The following is a 17,928-nucleotide window of genomic DNA, read 5'->3' as shown; positions in this document are numbered from 1 at the left end:
TGCTAAACACAAAGGTCTTTGTTTCATAAACTGTTGTTAAGCACAGACGTTATTTCAGTCATTTAACCAAAATCCCCATAGAAAAACACCATTGACTTCTAGACAGGTTTTAGGACTCATCCCTGCGGCACTCCATAAAGACACAGAAATAACTCCATATGTCTCACGTGGTGATGACCTTGTGCTCTGTGTGTGTGTGGGTGAGTGTGTGTGTGTCTCACGTGGTGATGTCCTTGTGCTCTGTGTGTGCGTGCGTGGGTGCGTGCGTGCGTGGGTGTCTCTGTGTGTGTGCTGTGTGGCGTGTGTGCAGGGGCGGACTGCATAATCGGGCACGTCGGGCAAATGCCCAGTGGCCTGGCCTGGCCTGCAATTTTTTTTTTTTTTTTGGTGTGTGCCCGCAGTCAGGCCACTCACTAAACAGCAGGCCAGGCGCCGCCTACTGGTTTACTAGTGGTTTTATTACTTTATTCAGGGTTAAAGTGGGTGCATCTCATTGTAAAGTTGGACTTGGCCCAAATTGGGCTTCAAACGGCCCAAATCTGGCTTCAAACGGCCCAAATCGGGCTTCAAACGGCCCAAATCTGGCTTTAAACGACCCAAATTGGGCTTCAAACGGCCCAAATCTGGCTACAAACGGCCCAAATTGAGCTTCAAACGGCCCAAATTTTTCGCCGCCGCCCTTCGGACGCCGGCACGCACATTGGCCCATATCAGCCTGGCCTGCTTGGTATCTAATGCCCGGCCTGAATTATGATCCCAGTCCGCCCCTGCGTGTGTGTGCTGGTACGTGAGTGTGTGTGCGTGCATGTGTGTGGCGTGTGCGTCTCACGGTGGTGATGCCCTTGTGCTCTGGGCTGTGGAGGAAGGGGCAGGCCAGGAGGCGGAGCTCCCTGAGGTTGGCCATCATGCTGTGGGCTCCGCCCTCCTCCGTCAGGCTGACGTCACACTGGAAGGAGGCCACCAGCGAGGGGGCGTCGGCCCGCAGCAGGTCGGCCACAAACACCACCTCCGGGTCGACCACGACCGCCCGCAGCCGCGTCCGCTTCCACTGCTGCTCAGGGGCTGAACATTCAAAATCGGTGAGATGAAAAAGTCAATTGCGATGCTTCCCCCCCAAACTGGCATTGATGTCTTACTGGCGTTGGAGGCGGAGCCTCCACAGGGCGTTGGGTGTCTTACCGGCGTTGGAGGCGGAACCTCCGCGGGGCTCGGCCAGCTGTTTCAGAGGCAGCCTGTCGCTGTGGGCGGCGGTGGAGGCCGGGGGGGCGGGGCTTTTCGGCAGCGCCTGGATGAAGAAGTCGGCCACGGTCATGAGGAAGTCCACGCTGGCACACAGGTAGAGCTTCTGCAGCACGGCCACCACCTCACGCTCAGGCCCCGCCCCCGCCGCACTCTGACGGTACGTCACGTCGATCATGGCCTCGGCGCTCTCCTCCTCACGCTTCCTGATCATCCTGCACAGACAGATGGTAAATGGCCTGCATTTATATAGCGCTTTTATCCAAAGCACTTTACACTCAGTAAGTACATTCACCCATTCACACACCGATGGCGGCAGGTTTACCCCGCAGGGTGCTGGCACACCATCGGGAGCAATTTGGGGTTCAGTGTCTTGCCCAAGGACACTTCAACATGCAGACTGGAGGAGCCGGGAATCGAACCACCGACCTCTTTTATCCAAAGCGATTAGTGGACGACCCGCTCTACTACAGCCGCCCGACAGATGGGACATCAGAGCGTGTTAATGTACTAATTGTTATGAAAACCTGGCTCATAAATATTACTGTCTAGGAATTGTTATTATTTGATCATTTGATTTTCGACGTAGCTTACAATTAGCTCCACGTCATCACCTAGTGCAGTGATACTCAACTGGCAGCCCGCCATTTTTTTGCAATTCCATGGCGGGCCACACAGGGGGCGCCCGCGGGCCGCATGTGGCCCGCCATGGAATTGCAAAAAAATATATATATATTTTTTTACAGTGCACCTGAACGCAACATGCAAGATACCCGCTGAATAAGTGTCCAAATGTTCATGTCATTCTGGTCAATACTCCACTTCTGTTATAACATTTCAGTCTGGAATATGGAATATCTTTTAATAATCTATGATTTAGCTGCTAAATTGTCAAATACCGCCGTCTGCTTGCTACCCAGGCACTTATGTATGTAGCCTACTAACTAACTAACTATATCCGGTGTGCACAACATTGTCAGACTAAACTCTGGCTGACACCCCAAAAACATACAATCCGCTACAGAAAAATGTATATTGTTTGTTTATTAACACATTGAATGCCAGCCATGTTTTCATTCCTGTAGGTAAGTTGTGCCAGGGGTGTTTTTGACGATTCTGGCTCATTTTAGAACAGCCGAGGATTCTTTTCTGTTAAGAATTCATGAACAGCAATCATCTAAAAATAACTAATAGAATGTGTGCTTTCTCTGTCTAAAAGAGTTAGTTTGCAGAGTTAGTAGTTATGTAGATATTAGCCGTTGAGTACAGCATGGTTTCAGCGTCTGGAAATTTATTCAGAGATAAATGGCTTTTTGTGAAACAGTCACTTTAACCATTCATTTTTGGCATCAGTAAGACCGTCAGACATTCTAAACAATAGTTTTGAACAGTAATTTCCTCCATAACAACAGGAAACACCCCTCTCATTCAAACTCCTCCCTCCGTGTGTCTTCTCCTCCTTCCTCCTAACAGCGGGCGTGTCAGAAGCGCGTTGTGCTGCCTGCCTGTCTGTCTGCGTGCCTGCCTGCCTGCTTGCCTGCGTGCTGGGACGAGTCTGAAATGGATTACTGTAAAATCGCCAAGCCATTTCCTTGAATGGCTTGCTCCCGCGGTGTGTGTGTGTGTGTGTGTGTGTGTGTGTGTGTGTGTGTGTGTGTGTGTGTGTGTGTGTGTGTGTTCGCGCGTTGCCCCCGCGGCTCTGGGGGGAAGAGATCTCTGTCCGTTCTGTGTGTGTGTCCGGGCTTCTGACTGTAAAATCGCCAAGCCATTTCCGCGGGAGGCGGCTGCTTTTGGGTCCCGTGGCTGTGACTTCTCTCGGTCTCTGTCGCCACTTAGTGGTCGGTAAAATAGATTACACACATGCTCTTGCTCCAAATAGTTATCTCGAAGATGTAAAAGGGGTTGATTGATGTCCCACCGTCAAAAAAAAAAAATGTTTATGTAAGACGAGTTAGCTCGTCCTTGGCACTTAAGCGCTGGATTATGTAAGACGAGTTAGGTCGTCTCTGGCACTTAATGTGTTAACTGGCCCCTGGCCTTCTATCATTTCACGAAAGTGGCCCCCGGGCAAAGCAAGTTGAGTATCCCTGACCTAGTGCAACATTATGTTCTTACCCTACGTGATGCATTCAACTTGATTATATGCCTCACTTGATTATGTGTTTGTGAGTTTAACCAATTCAGTTGTCTAGGGCCAAGGTTTCTATCTTTTTACTGGACTCTGTGTTGTTGCAGGTTGTTTGCTGACGTACGTGGACTGCATTAGCTAACTGTGTTAGCCTGTGTGGATCTTCTTCTTCGCTGGTGTATTTACTGTATTCTGTATTCACCTTTCTTTCAATCAAGCAATCAATAATGAAACTCCTACTCCACTAATAGTAAAAATAGTAGTACAAAAAACTGAGTATAAAATAAGTAAATCAGATATCAAATTAAATAAAAAAGTAATGGGTAACACTAAACGGTACCTTATTTAAGAGTTAGTTGATGTTTAATAAGTATTAACTAACCTTTAATTAACAGCCTTGGTCATAAGCTTGCTCTAACCTTAACCTCAGTGAGGTCATGCCTCAAACCAACCTCAATACCTTAGTTAACATGAACAGTATAAGTAATAATTACTAGACAGTGTAGACACATTAGTTAACTCTTAATTAAGGCTTAGTTCACATGAACAGCATTAGTAAATGATTACTAGGCACATTAGTTAACTGTTAATTAAGGATTCATTATCGCTACTTAAGCAGAGGTCTCACCTGGAGCTGACGCGGGTCATGGCAGTGCGCAGGTCGTCCAGCGTGCAGCCGCTCAGCACGGTGCTGAGCTCCATGCTGCCGTCGCTCAGCAGCTTCCCAGACGCCTGCAGCTTGTGGAGGGCCAGCTCCCCCAGACGCAGGCTCTGCTGCCGCAGGCCCAGCCCAGGAGACTGCAGGGAGGGCAGGGGAGAGAGATGGTGAAGGATCAGACATCAAGGGACAGATTCATAGACGTATGAAAACATATGGACTGAGCCACTTGCAGGCTAAAGGTGAGAATGATCCCTCTGTTCTCTAACCAGAGCCAGAGACTCACCTGTTTGGGGGCGTGGCTGTACAACACCAGAGCCAGAGACTCAATGTTGAAGTTGAACTTGACAGTTTCCTGAGGCTCCTCCTCCTGATCGCTGATGTCACTCTGCTTCTCCGCGCCGCCTGAGGGCAACATCACACACAGTTTACAGCCAGATCCTCTCGCGCACGCGCACACACGTGCGTGTGTGTACCTGTGTGTGTGTGTGTGTACCTGTGTGTGTGTGTGTGTACCTGTGTGTGTGTGTGTGTACCTGTGTGTGTATATGTTGTGATGTGTAGGCTCTCTGCCTGTGTGGAGGCAGCCGGGGCTGGGCTCTCAGCCTCTCCCAGGTTCTCCATCAGGATCCTCAGCAGAACCTTCAGGTCGTCCTGACTCAGCGCCGCCTGGAGGCGCAGGAAGCACAGGACAGAGGTACAGCTTTTAGCCTGCTTTCTCCCCACGACTTTCACTTTGAATCCAGAGGTTTAATCATGCTTCAGTCCATAGTTTTCCTCTTCAGGTTAAAATGTACGGAAGCCATGAGAGGCAATTGAGAACAAAAATCTAGGAATCCATTTTCCAAGTCTGATCTAACTAATGTAGTTTTCGCTCCTGTAAAAGTTTAGCCAGCATTAAGTTCAATTTTCTTTTATTTTTTCATCTGTGAAGTAGGGGGGGAAATGGCATAAGTTGCTAACACAATGTATGTACCTTGGAAGAAGAAATTGATGCTTTCAGTCCTATGTAGAACATGGTCTAGTGGCGCACTCTTGTGGTCGAGAGGTATTACAGCAACATACATTTAGAAACATGCGCCTGACAAAAAAAAGGCAAATATCCCCCCGCTTGTTTCATATATTATTTTATTTTATTATTATTTGAAGGAAGTTAGATTTTTTTTCTTTTCTTAATTGCCTGCCAGGGCTTCCATAAAAAAAACTTTGAATCCTCCACTAGAGCTACAGGCTGTCAACAGACATAACAACTGATCCAGCTAAACTAACTAAACACCGTCAGAGTCAAGCTGTCACCGGACAGGAGGGTACAGATCGTACCTTCAACGGCTGCAATGTGGACCGTGTGCAAAAACAAGAGCACAGGAGTTAGTGACAGGCTGTAATTATGCAAACACCCAGAAGGTCCCTTCAGTGAGTGTGGAAATATATACATATTAATTCCAGGGCCGTGTGTGTGTGTGTTTGTGCGTGCGCGTGTGTGTGTGTGTGTGTGTGTTTGTGCGTGCGCGCGCGCGCGTGTGTGTGTGTGTGTGTGTGTGTGTGTGTGTGTGTGTGTGTGTGTGCGCGTGTGCGCGTGTGTGTGTCCTCCGCATATCTCCCCATTTATCACGGGCTTTAAGGTTTAGCACAAACTGTAAAAATCTAACTCACCACTGTGTTCTCTACCAGAAAGTGGGCTGGCCATCCCTGACTATACGGCGATATTAAAACAACTCCCAAATTATTTGTGTACATACATTGTCCAGCAGAGCAACAACAGTTACTCTCTACGCTCACAAAACCTGTTTTTATTGAATGTAAAAAGGGCTCGTACAGAGTATGGTAAAAAGGCGTTTCAGTTCTCAGCACCGATGGCATGGAATGAGCTCCAGAAGGACCTGAAATTGCAGGAGCTGGTCTCATTAAATGTTTTGAAAACAATGGTTAAAGGTAGGGAGGACGGTGAAAGTTGCAACTGTTTTTTTTCTTCATAGTTGAACTTGCTTTTATGAATGACTGAATGTATGTGTACCATGTAGTGTAGTAATGTTATGAGATGTTTGTTGTGGCGTCTGCAACTTGTATAATTGTATGCTGCTTTTCTTGGCCAGGTCCCTCTTGAAAAAGAGGTTCTTAATCTCAACGAGGCTAACCTGGATAAATAAAGGTTAAATAAAAAATAAAAAAAATCTCCGCAATCATTCGTCCGATCGACTTCAAAACTTGGCGGGTGCGCTGCTGGGGACCCGATGGGGTGCAGTCCGGAATTTTGTGTAATTCGGGCACGCACATAGTCATAGGTAGTGGCTATCAGCCAAATTGTTCTCTTAAACATCGCTATCGGCGCAGAATTTTGCAATCGGTGCATCCCTAAATTGAAATGTTATGTATTTACATTAAGCATAACAACAAGTTAGGTAAAGCAATATTTTAGTGGGTTTGTGGAATGTATTGTGCAAGTCTAAATGTCCCAACGTGTTGTTTAAACGCTCTGAGCAATAACATCGTCTCGGTAGCGTCCATGCTGCCTCCACATTACGACTTAACAGCTCATGAACCCACTGAAGTCAGAAGATTGAAGATTTCCCAACTCGGGAAATGGGACCATCCGAATCCAGCATTAAACCCTGTCTGTAAAGCAGATGTCCCTCACAGGACAATAACGATGTGAAGTGAACTGAAGGTTCCTCAGCCGGCTGTAGACCTGCTCGTACCTTCATGGGCTTCAGGTCTCCGTCGATCTCCACGACTGCCATCTTGTGGTACCAGGAGGCGGCCAGGTTCCTCTTGATGCTCAGCGTGAGGTTGAGTGGCTCCAGCAGCTCTGAGCTGGGCCCGCCCGACGCCACAGGGTCCATGCAGATCCTGCAGAACCACAAACCAACAAACCAGTGAGACAGTCTCTTGCTGAATCCAGAAGCTAGGGCTGGGCAATAGATGGATAGTATATGGATATGGTGATATCAGACTAGATAAGGTGTTAGATTTTGGAGGTGTAGCTTCGAGAGACAGTGTCTAGTTTCCTGGCTGGGCGCAGTCCTTCGGGCCAACACTGTGTTTAACATGGAAAGATAACTCCACACTGTTCTTTGGTGAAGTGTCCCTTTAATGAAAAATGCTATTTTTTCCACCCTGGTTTTATAGAACCCAGAGCTCATCCCTGCAGAGCGACTGACCTGGAGAGTTTGAGCTGCGTCAGCTGGAGGTCCATGTTGTCGATGACAGCGGGCAGCGGGCAGCCATCCACGGGCAGCAGAGAGAAGCTATTCCCCAGGGTGATCAGACCCAGGTCCACCTCCAGCGCCTGGTGGGAGATGGAGGACTGAGGGATGAGGATGAGGGGGGCCTTCAGCCTGATGTCCATGGACAGACGGAAGCTCTTCTGGGCAAAGTCTCTGACGCTGGACGCTGCCTTCTCCGCCGCCTGGGCCGTCGCTGCACTCAGGGCCTCCTTCGCCGTCTGGAAGTTGTTGGTGAAGTTCTGAACAAGAGGGCGCAAAAATAACAATGAGTTTATTTACAATAAACTACTACACCATATTGTGCGGTGGCCTGCAAAAACACGTATAAACTCTTCCCTATACAGTATATCACTTTTGGAATTACTGCTATAGCTCTCTCAGATCAAAGGTTATGAGTATTTTAATCTGTTATGTGTCTAAAAGTAAAACGTGGGAAAAATGGGTTTCAACATTCCACAACAATTGTCTACAGTGGTATTCCACCAAAACCATAAACATACTTTCCCTTTTGTTTTATGAAAATACTTATTCACTGTGAGGTTCTATGGAAATGAAAGTACGGTAATCAAATCACTCAAAATCTCAAAATACCTGCATAGCGCGCCAGATGCCTAGTATATATATTTCCTCTAATATTGGCCGGTAGTCAATTAACAGCTGGGTCTCCGATAATGGCCGGGTCATATAAGACATAAAGACCAGCCCCAAATACAGGCAACAAACACAGGAAAAAACAATGATTGATCCAGGTAAACTCCTAGTGCCTGTTATAGAATGTAACTGTAGTTTGTAGTAACGTACAAGTGCCAAAAGATGGCGGCAGCTACATTTGAATTACCATGGGGCCCATGCTGTCTCTGGAGCATGCCGTTGACAATTACCGTAATTATCAGTAATGCATTGCAGTAACAAAACAAACCAAAGCAACAAAAAAATGAACCCCAAAAGAAACCGATCAGAAAACAAGGAGGCTTGGTACTAAATATGAGAAAATACTTAGAATTAGAAATAAAGGCCTAAAAAAATAAAATAAAATAAAATAAAGGCCTCATCTAAGCTAGTTTCTACTTCTTTTCAAACTTTTACTCCTTCATGCACCTTGGTTTAAAGTTAAATAACAACATATTTGTATTCCGAAGTGTCACCGTGTGAATCGGCGTCTTTGTGAGAAGTTCTGATTCTTACATATAGGGCCTTTAAAACGGAAGGTGAAGGTTTTTGTTAAGAGAACAAAACATGACTTCTTCATATCTGTTTGATTTAATTTGCAAAGTTTCGACTGTAATGCTTCTCTGTCTCTATCCTCACATTGTTAGAGACACTGGACAGGTGTGATGTGGTGCGAGGCTCACCAGCAGAGACATGAAGAACTTGTGCAGGTAAACCACCTGGATGCAGCCCACGTTCAGCTTCACCCGCCCGTCTGTCTTGCTCATGTCGGCATACCCGGCGCCCTCTGTGGCGCTGGGAGTCAAACTCATGGAGAAGCTGAACACCTCGTCGCCCACGATGGAGATGGCCTGCCAGACGCAAAGATGATGAACTGAGTCAAGAGGAAAGTGCTGAGTGAAGAGTAACAGACTGAGGAGGATTTTCAGAGCAGCTAAGGTGATGAATCTGTTCCAGTGATTCCCAGAGTGTGGGCCGTGGAGGTACTGCAGGTGGGTCATGGAGGTACTGCAGGTGGTCCACAAGGGGCATACCTGCCAACACTCATGATTTTTTTCCCTTTCTCCCTTTAACACAGGGGTGTCAGACTCATATTAGGTAGAGGGCCGGATTTGTTCAACTGAGAGCTCATGGGGGCCGGATTTTTTTTTTTACTAAAATCAATTCGACTCATTTACCCATTTACTTCACAAAAGAAATACTGCTCCTTCCATTTCTCTTGAAACTGCCTGCATTCCATGTCAACCTTTCTCTTTTTCGACAGCATCTTGTTGATTCCTTTGTTTCTTGGTAGGTAGCCGAATGCGCGATTCAATTCCAGCGTGGCATCATGGCCAGGGACGTGCAGAGAACATTAGAGGGGCAGGGGCTGAAATTCATAAAAGGGCACTACTTTTTGAAATTTGAGGCAATTTGAAGGCCAATTTAGGGGTATAACTCATTTTAAATATTCAGATTTTAACCAGATTTAGAGGAATATCTAATTTTAGGATGAGACTTTGACAAACATACATACCTGATTCACGTTGACTGACTGATATATCTGTCAGACTGTGTGCGCCTGTGCTGCTGCTGTCCGTCTGCATGGTTGCTCTGGCTGAGTGGAGTGCGCACTGCTGGAGTGGGTGGGGACGGGCCACGTGCGTTTTTGGGTTGGTGCCTTCAGGGGCGGTTTAGAAAAACACTGCTCCATGCAGAGGCCTATTACAAATGGTGCATTAACACATTCAGTGCCACAGCGCTTCAGCAAAATTGTCTGGAGCCTGTGCCAGATTCACTTCCATTCAGTTGAAAACAGCTATAGAATTTTTTCTATTATGGCTATATTAACGGGGCTGGACTTTAATGAAAGATTGAACACTCCTGCTTCTTCCAAAGAAGAAATTTTGTTTCTAGACAGTTCCATTATGAAATTACAGCCTCTCAAAAAAGTGCACTTTCATGGGTTTTCTGTCGTTTTTTTTTTCTTTCCAAGTTATAGCCCCTTTTATGAATACCTTTTGCACTCTAATTTCGAGCACAGATCGGGTGGACTCTGGCTGGTGTTTTCTGATGTGGTGGCGTGTGGTGTGGTTTCTGTGCAGCCTGTGTGTGTCACACACCCCTCTCCCCCCCCCCCCCCCCCCCTCCCCCTCTCCACCTCTGAGCTGCGGGCTCCTCCCACACGCAGAGTTTGCTTTCTCGACTCGTTTTTGCCCCGGACAGATCCCAGCTTTGCTGCGCGCATCATTTCCTTGATGGGCATCAAGGAAATGATGCGCGCTGGCAAACGCGACTGAACGAAAAGGCTTGGCCCGTTCGGCTTCGGATGCTGCCTTTCTAGGAAATCGTGTGGAGATAGATAGAAGCATAAGAGCTCAGTTGTGAGCGCGGATGCAGCCGAGCCCACTCTCGCTGTAGACGGAGCAATATATAGGCTCTGGCAGAAAGCATGCATCGGTTTCCACGGCTTTCTCCGCTGTCTCCTGTACAAAGTAAAGGATCTGAGGTGGGTGGAGCAGCTCCTGTGACGATGTTTAAGGTGGCGCCGTGTGATCCCTTGAAGGGATTCATGCTCACTGGCTGGGTACGACCTTAAACAGCAGAATTATGGAATAATATGAATTATGATTTTAGGACGTCCACAGACGTCCTTGGCACTGAACGTTACTTTTTTTTAGGACGTGCACAGACGTCCTTGGCACTGAATGTGTTAAAGGCCAAGAGAGCTCGGAAAAGGCATTTCTCTTTGAATGCTGCCTTCAGTGATGGCATGGAAAGGGCAATTTCCATACAAAGCATCATTAGAAATGCATTCATGGTCAGGAAAGGGCACTTTTTATTTTATTTTTTCATGTGTCTGAGCTGTTTGTTTTGTTCATGTGTTGTTGGAATGAAAATGAAAAATGTATTATAATTAAAAAAAAAAAAAAAAAGGGCACTTTTTACAGACTGAAAAAAAGGCAGGGGCTCAAGCCCCCTTTCATGTCTATGTGTGCACGTGCCTGATCATGGCGGCTTTGTTTACACCTGATGACCTATGAATGAACTCTTAGCTTGCTTATTAGCGACACGTAGTTCATGATAATGGGGTGCGAATTTAATAATAATAATAATTTCCCCCCAATTTTTTTTTTTTTTTTTTTAATATTCCAAAACATCTCGCGGGCCGGATGAAACTGACATCCCTGCTTTAACAGATAAGGTAGCATTTTTCACAGCCTACTGTTGGCAGCTATGGGTCATATAGGCCTACATACAATTTGTATATACAGATTTTTACATTTACAATTTTCAATTTTGTAATTACGTTTGGAATACCATGAAATATTCATGATAAAATATTTGCTTTAGAAAAGTAATCAGAACTAAGAAAACAAAGTTGTTTTTTAGCTGTTGTAAAAATATAGAGTAATACAGCAGACTTGTGTGTAGTTGTGTGAGTTGTGATAAGGGTTGGAAGATTTTCAGATTTCAAAGTGGGCCGCGGCATTCTGAAGTTTGTCAATGACTGCGTTAAGACGTTGTCCCTGTAGCTCAGCTCAGAGATCAGCAGTAACAGCAACAGTGAAAGTAACAGTGACAGTGGAGCGGTGGCGGCGCCTTGCCTTCTTGTGGACGCTCTTTGGATCGACGTTGATGACGATGAAATCTCGGAGGCGGGCGGAGAGCTGAGTCTGAGGACCTTGCATCAGTAGAGAGCCGTTCATACCTGAGGAACAAACAGGGCAAAACACAGACATCAATACAAAGAGGATAGTCACCTATGACTTCTGACTAAACATAGACATCAATACAAAGAGGATACTCACCTATGACTTCTGACTACAGTAAGTCCTCATCACCTGGGCGTAAGATATAGCCCACAGCCTCTCACAGCCTGACTGAGTAGACTACAACTACTGTTTACAAATACAAATTTTATGACTTTCAGCAGGAGACTTGTCTTTGGTGGACAAAATGATCCCTTTAAAAGACAAGATCTTCAATATTGTAAAGATATTGAATGAGGAACTTTGTGGAATAATGTTTTTTTGGACACAGCATTTTGGAGGAAAACTCTTCATACAGTACATCACCCAGCCTTTCCATATACAGATGTTAGTCCAATTTACTTGTGTAGAACTGCAGCAGCAGCAGTAAAAGTGGGGGCTTTGTCCCCCCCCCCCCCTCCCCCATATTTTATTTTGCAATTTTCATAACGTGAAAAACAAAAGGCTCAGACACAGAAAGAGAAAGAGAAACAAAACAAACAAAAACAAACATATCATCCACATTCCAACAGCTACCAGCCACGTAGCGTAAAGTGCTTGCAAGAGATGTGCGTGGGATCCCACGCAAAGGGTCCACGAGAAGTCAGCTGGGTGAGTTACGTATCGCTTTTAACCTCGTCCAAGTAGGCCAGAAACACATCCCAGATAATTAAGTGGTTGATTTGTTATGGTGGTCTGGTGCCTCTGTACCTTGATAGTGATATAGTGATTTGTTATGGTGGTCTGGTGCCTCTGTACCTTGATAGTGATATAGTGATTTGGTATGGTGGTCAGGTGGCTCTGTACCTTGGATCTTGATGTCGGCCATGTTGCAGCTCTGGTCGCACACCAGGACGTTGAAGGCTCCCAGCGTCACCATCACCTTCAGGTCGATGACATCACTGTCAGAGGGCGAGGCCAAAGCGGCTGGCAGGGAGATGGAGACAGAGCGGACATGTTGGATTTTAGTTGAGTTTTGAGCCGTGGCTTTAATCTGTCCCTGGGAAAAGCTTGGAAACTATTTTAGTGAACACGTGGTGCGGCTACTTTTTATAATACTGATGATGTTATTGTATTTTATGCAGGGTTGGGAGAGTTACTTTAACATTTTAATCCAATACAATTACTAGTTACCCATTAAAAATGAATTCCCTGCATTTGAGTCCGGGGGCATGCTCCTCAGGAGGACATTATAAAAAAAAAACAGCTCTGTAATCCTCATTTCAGATCTTATGTGTTGGTTACAGCAGGCGTTCAGTTAATCTATCTAGTGTCATCTGTTTCTCATTATTAATAATTAATAAACAACACAATAACCTATTATGAGGTTTCTAGTCATTTATTATTTGGGTGCACTGATCTTTTTTTCAACACACACAAAGTGTTTTTGTGTGCGTGTGTTTGTGTGCGTGTGTGCATGTGTGCGTGTGTGTGTGCGTGTGCGTGTGTGCGTGTGTGTGTGCGTGCATGTGTGCGTGTGCGCGTGTGTGTGTGTGTGTGTGCGTGTGTGCGTGCATGTGTGTGTGCGTGTGCGTGTGTGCGTGTGTGTGTGTGCGTGTGTGTGTGTGTGTGCGTGTGTGTGTGTTCCCCTCACTGGACTTGGCGGACGCCGCCTTGCTCTCTGTCTCGGTCTTGGGCCGCCTCTCTCTCTCCGGAGATGAGCCGGGCGAGAGAGCCACAGACAGGAAGTCCATGGCCGATAGCAGAGCCTCCGTGTGGAGGAGCAGGTCGAGAGAGGTGAAGGTCACCTGGAGAGAGAGAGAGAGAGAGAGAGAGAGGAGAGAGAGAGAGAGAGAGAGAGAGAGAGAGGGAGAGAGAGAGAGAGAGACAGAGAGAGAGAGAGAGAGAGAGAGAGACGGTTAGAGAGAGGGAGAGAGAGAGAGAGAGAGAGAGAGAGAGAGGGAGAGAGAGAGAGGGATGGTTAGAGAGAGAGGGAGCGAGAGAAAGGGAGGGAGAGGGGGGGAGAGAGAGCCAATAGCAGGCTGAGCTGCAGCTCTGGGAAACCCCTGGTCAGATCCTAAACAGGATGTGTTCAGAGAGCTGTGGTAACAAACTCACTACTCACATTGATCATCTGCTCTGTGTTCTTGTATACAGTGGAGAAGTTTGGTCCAGACCGGTCAGCCTGAGGAAACACAACAGACAGACAGACAGACAGACAGACAGACAGACAGACAGACAGAGAGTTTAGGTTTAGACTATTTAACACACCTTATGATAAAACAGCTGCAAAACACACAAGAAGAAAGATTTATTACATTACTGATGACATCACAATTGCTCGAGTGACATCACTGATGGCAACACTGATGATATCACAATTGCTCAAGTGACATCACTGATGACATCATGGGTGACCCAAACCCCTAAACCTCTAGTCTAAGCAATAACCCAGGACTAGCCTGGGTAAACCCAGCCTCCACGTGACCTCTATCTATGTGCGCACATAGGTCACGTGGAGGCTGGGTTTACCCAGGCTAACCCAGGACAGCCGTGTGATGTTCCCACCTTGAAGTATTGCACTTTGAGCAGCTCGGCTCCAGACTCCACAGAAGAGCTGATGAGACAGAGAGGCTCGCCGGCCGAGTCTGAAGAACACAGAGAGGAAGAGAAGAGGAGAAGAGAAGAGGAGTCACACGAGATCCAGACATCCTGAGTGGGCTTGGGCCACAGACATTTTATATCTGATATAATATCTGAGCACTAATATCTGATGACTAATCTGACAGATTAACAACATGGTGTTCACTAATATCTGAACACTAATTAATATCTGATGTCTAATCTGACAGATTATGAGTATCAGACCGAATGGATCAAATTCTGAAGTGAAACGAGTAATTTCACCGGGACTGTGTGATGTTAAAAATTATTTATCCACTCTTTTCCAGCCCTGACACAGTAGGCTATGGCTAGGCTATGACAAATGCTGCATTCAGGTGCTGCTCGAGCAAAGGAAATGATCAGGAACTTATTTTCCACATTTCCACATGAGCGCATGTTCCTTCAATGCCAGGAGCGCCAGAAGGGGGAGACAAAGGTTCTGCACTACAAAAGTTACAAATTCTAGCTCCATCGTCTACTAAACAGCTGGTTAAGAGACACTTGGAATCACTCCAGCAGCTAGTTTGGAGACACTTTGAGAGAGAGAGAGAGAGAGAGAGAGAGAGAGAAAGAGAGAGAGACAGAGAGAGAGAGAGAGAGAGAGAGAGAGAGAGAGAGAGAGACAGAGAGAGAGAGAGAGACAGCCAGACACAGAGAGAGAGAGAGAGAGAGAGAGACAGAGAGACAGAGAGCGGTGAGCTGACCGGTGAACTCCTGGCAGGTCATGCTGATCTTGCTGATGTAGGCGGAGCCACACATGTCGTACTTCTTGACTTTGGTGTCGATGCCCAGCTGCTCTAGCTGGAACAGCAGGAAGGGAAGCTCCACCCCCTGCTTGGGCTTCTTCAGCTTCAGCACCACCTGGGACACGAAGCAGACGAGTCACAGTGTTTCACAGACAAGTCATGGCTAAACAAGTCATGGCTAAACAAGTCATTGCTAAACAAGTCATGGCTAAACAAGTCCTTGCTAAACAAGTCATTGGTAAACAAGTCATTGCTAAACAAGTCATGGCTAAAGTTAAGTTAAGTTACCCTTTATTTATCCCCTTGGGGAAATTCATCCTCTGCATTTGACCCATCCTCTACTAGGAACCTTCCTAGAACTAGGAGCAGTGGGCAGGCTGCAGTGCAGCGCCCGGGGACCAACTCCAGTTCTTTTGCCAGTACCTTGGTCAGGGGCACTGACAGGAGTATTAACCCTAACATACATGTCTTTCTTGATGGTGGGAGGAAACCGGAGCACCCGGAGAAAACCCACACGGACACCGGGAGAACATGCAAACTCCACACAGAAAGGACCTGGGACGGACCGGGGTTCGAACCCGGGACCTTCTTGCTGTGAGGCAACAGTGTTAACCACTGAGCCACCGTGCCGTCCAAACAAGTCATTGCTAAACAAGTCATGACTAAACTTGACTTGTGTATTGTGAGCTCTCCTTTTTATGAATGTGTATGTTGAGATGATATATTGTCTTTTATACACAGGTAGTTCCGGCCGAGCAATTTGATTGGACAAGAGGGATCTTACGAGTGCCTATATTTCACGATAATGCACTGGCGCTTCACTGTGTGTAGGGTAGGCTATATCACTCGGCTTCACAGCTGCTCTAATCAACAAAACAAACACCAGCCACGTGAACGTCATTCAAAGCGTAACCGAGAGCGCAAAGATGGATTTTTTTCCTAACATAACTTTTGACTTAAACTATGAATGCTCGTCAGAAGAGGACGAGGGGGAGCAACATTCTTCTGCGGAAACCTCCAGGGGCCGGTTGCACCAACTGGTCTTAACTATGCCTGGTCGTAACTCCTACGTCGGTCTTATAAGACCATGGACTTACGCCTGTTGCACCAACACGGCTTGGTCAGTATGCTGGTCGTAGCAATGCGCGTCCATGTGAATTGCCAGGGAATGCCCCCTGATTGGATGATGTTGCAAAAAATGTGCCTCGCGACCTGCTTGGAGCACTGTGCCACTACGCTCTGCCACTACTGTAAAACACCCTCCCTCCTCTCACCCTCCCTCGCTCCGGGGGAAAAATGGCGGCTATTGAGCCAGACAGACAGTCTGAATGAAATTGAATGTAACGTTCCCAATTCTATGTATTACATTCTAAAAAACTAAGGGCAACATTTTGGAAGGCTAAGCCACACAACTAGTTCGTTGTAATCTAACAGCATGCTTCAAAAGACGGAGAACTGGCTGTGTTACGACGATCAGGGTAAGGACTCAAAACGGTCTCCGCTGATAAGACACGGAGATCTCTGTTACAGGCAGGCGCTACGCCTCCTCCTGACCCGGCGGGCTGATTAGGCTACATTTTCTGCAAAGGGAAAGCTGGGGGGACTATTTTTGTTGGCGGAGGAATAAATACAGAAATCATCTATTTTCTCAGCTTTTTGTCATTTTTTTTAATCAGCTTTGTTTAATAGAACTGTTGTATAAAAGCAATATCACACTTGAGGTCGTGCATTGTTGGCTAATATTGGCACTGCTGTGATTATCTACGGAACTCGGCCTGCGGCCTCGTGCCTGCGACCGAATCACAGCAGTGCAAAATATTAGCCAACAATGCACTCCCTCTCGTGTGATATTGCTTAAATATTCCTGATGAAACTGAAAGCTTTGGGGTTCAGTGAGTCAGTAGTCGAATGGGTAGGTTCTTATCTTAAAGACAGAGTACACATGGTGGATGTTAATGGATTACTATCCAGTCCTGAGATACTAGAGTGTGGCGTTCTCCAGGGGAGTGTCCTAGGCCCTCTTTCTTTCCTGCTGTATATAAATGATTTGAAACCAGCGTATTCATCTGATCTCTTTCTTCATGCAGATGCCTCTGCCTTACTTATGTCGCACAAAGACAAAAGCGTCATTGAAGAAACCTTAAGCTCAGAGCTTACATTGGTTAGTTAGTATATGGCTAAGTGACAACAAGCTATTTCTCCATCTTGACAAAACTGAGTCTAATTTATTTGGTTCTAGACATACCAGTAATTGAAAGATGTCTGATGTGGTGAGGACATGGGTTTGAGGGTACTTACAAAGGTTAACCATCGCATCCGTTGATTGGTTGAGTTCATGTTACGCCCAAAACACACCTATGATTAGTGAGGACATCAACTTGGGCCTGGTGCCTTACTTTGTGTGCCGCTTAAATAGAGATTTGGATTTGGACACGCCCTAAACGGGTGTGATGCGTTTTATGGATTGTGTTTGGAGAGCGATTAATGGCGCGAGTACGGGGACATGTTGCCATGTTGGTCACACGTCCAGCAGCAGAGTGAGTCCTCTCTCCACCTGGTGTGTTGTTTACCTCTTTGATCTGAAAGTTGAGCAGAACGTTAACGGTGTTCTCGCCTGGCACTCCGTTGGCGACGGCCGGCGGAGCACCGCCTCCTGCCGGTGACATCACCGCCTCCATCTGCTGCTCACACAGCTCCGCCTTCTCTGAGGACACAGAGGAGAGACAACATGTGAGTTCTCTCTTTCACCGACTTGATGTTTCTGTGAACAATTTCTTTACAGACGTTTTCAGGATAAAACAGAGAAGTGGTCATTTCATTTGGCAACAGAGCCGAACCTTTAGACTTTTCAGATCATCCCATCGAATACAAATATCAACTCTGATGTTGATCACCTTTAGATCTGAGATCATAAAAAAGAGACCAAGAA

The 17,928-nt window shown here is 46.5% G+C and overlaps 2 protein-coding genes across 2 annotated transcripts in view; both read right to left on the bottom strand.

Moving 5' to 3' along the window:
* Positions 1–17,928, bottom strand: part of LOC310791599 (protein NLRC3-like) — a gene marked incomplete at both ends in the record, with an annotated part of 346,801 nt that overhangs the window by 221,364 nt on the left and 107,509 nt on the right. The gene's annotated exons all lie outside the window — the stretch shown is intronic.
* Positions 1–17,928, bottom strand: part of LOC310791344 (intermembrane lipid transfer protein VPS13C-like) — a gene marked incomplete at its 5' end in the record, with an annotated part of 155,361 nt that overhangs the window by 66,443 nt on the left and 70,990 nt on the right. Inside the window, 15 exons of the mRNA XM_083653030.1 lie at positions 830–1,062; positions 1,180–1,454; positions 3,996–4,165; positions 4,312–4,430; positions 4,562–4,694; positions 6,722–6,872; positions 7,184–7,488; positions 8,602–8,769; positions 11,506–11,609; positions 12,457–12,576; positions 13,244–13,397; positions 13,715–13,774; positions 14,158–14,237; positions 14,958–15,114; positions 17,570–17,703. Of these exons, the coding sequence (XP_083509156.1) occupies positions 830–1,062; positions 1,180–1,454; positions 3,996–4,165; positions 4,312–4,430; positions 4,562–4,694; positions 6,722–6,872; positions 7,184–7,488; positions 8,602–8,769; positions 11,506–11,609; positions 12,457–12,576; positions 13,244–13,397; positions 13,715–13,774; positions 14,158–14,237; positions 14,958–15,114; positions 17,570–17,703 (2,363 nt within the window). The remainder of the gene's footprint in view (positions 1–829; positions 1,063–1,179; positions 1,455–3,995; positions 4,166–4,311; positions 4,431–4,561; positions 4,695–6,721; positions 6,873–7,183; positions 7,489–8,601; positions 8,770–11,505; positions 11,610–12,456; positions 12,577–13,243; positions 13,398–13,714; positions 13,775–14,157; positions 14,238–14,957; positions 15,115–17,569; positions 17,704–17,928) is intronic.

Source organism: Poromitra crassiceps (assembly GCF_964638095.1).
Source record: "Poromitra crassiceps genome assembly, chromosome: 16".
Classification (NCBI taxonomy): Eukaryota; Metazoa; Chordata; class Actinopteri; order Beryciformes; family Melamphaidae; genus Poromitra; species Poromitra crassiceps.
This window is presented reverse-complemented; position numbering and strand designations above follow the sequence as displayed.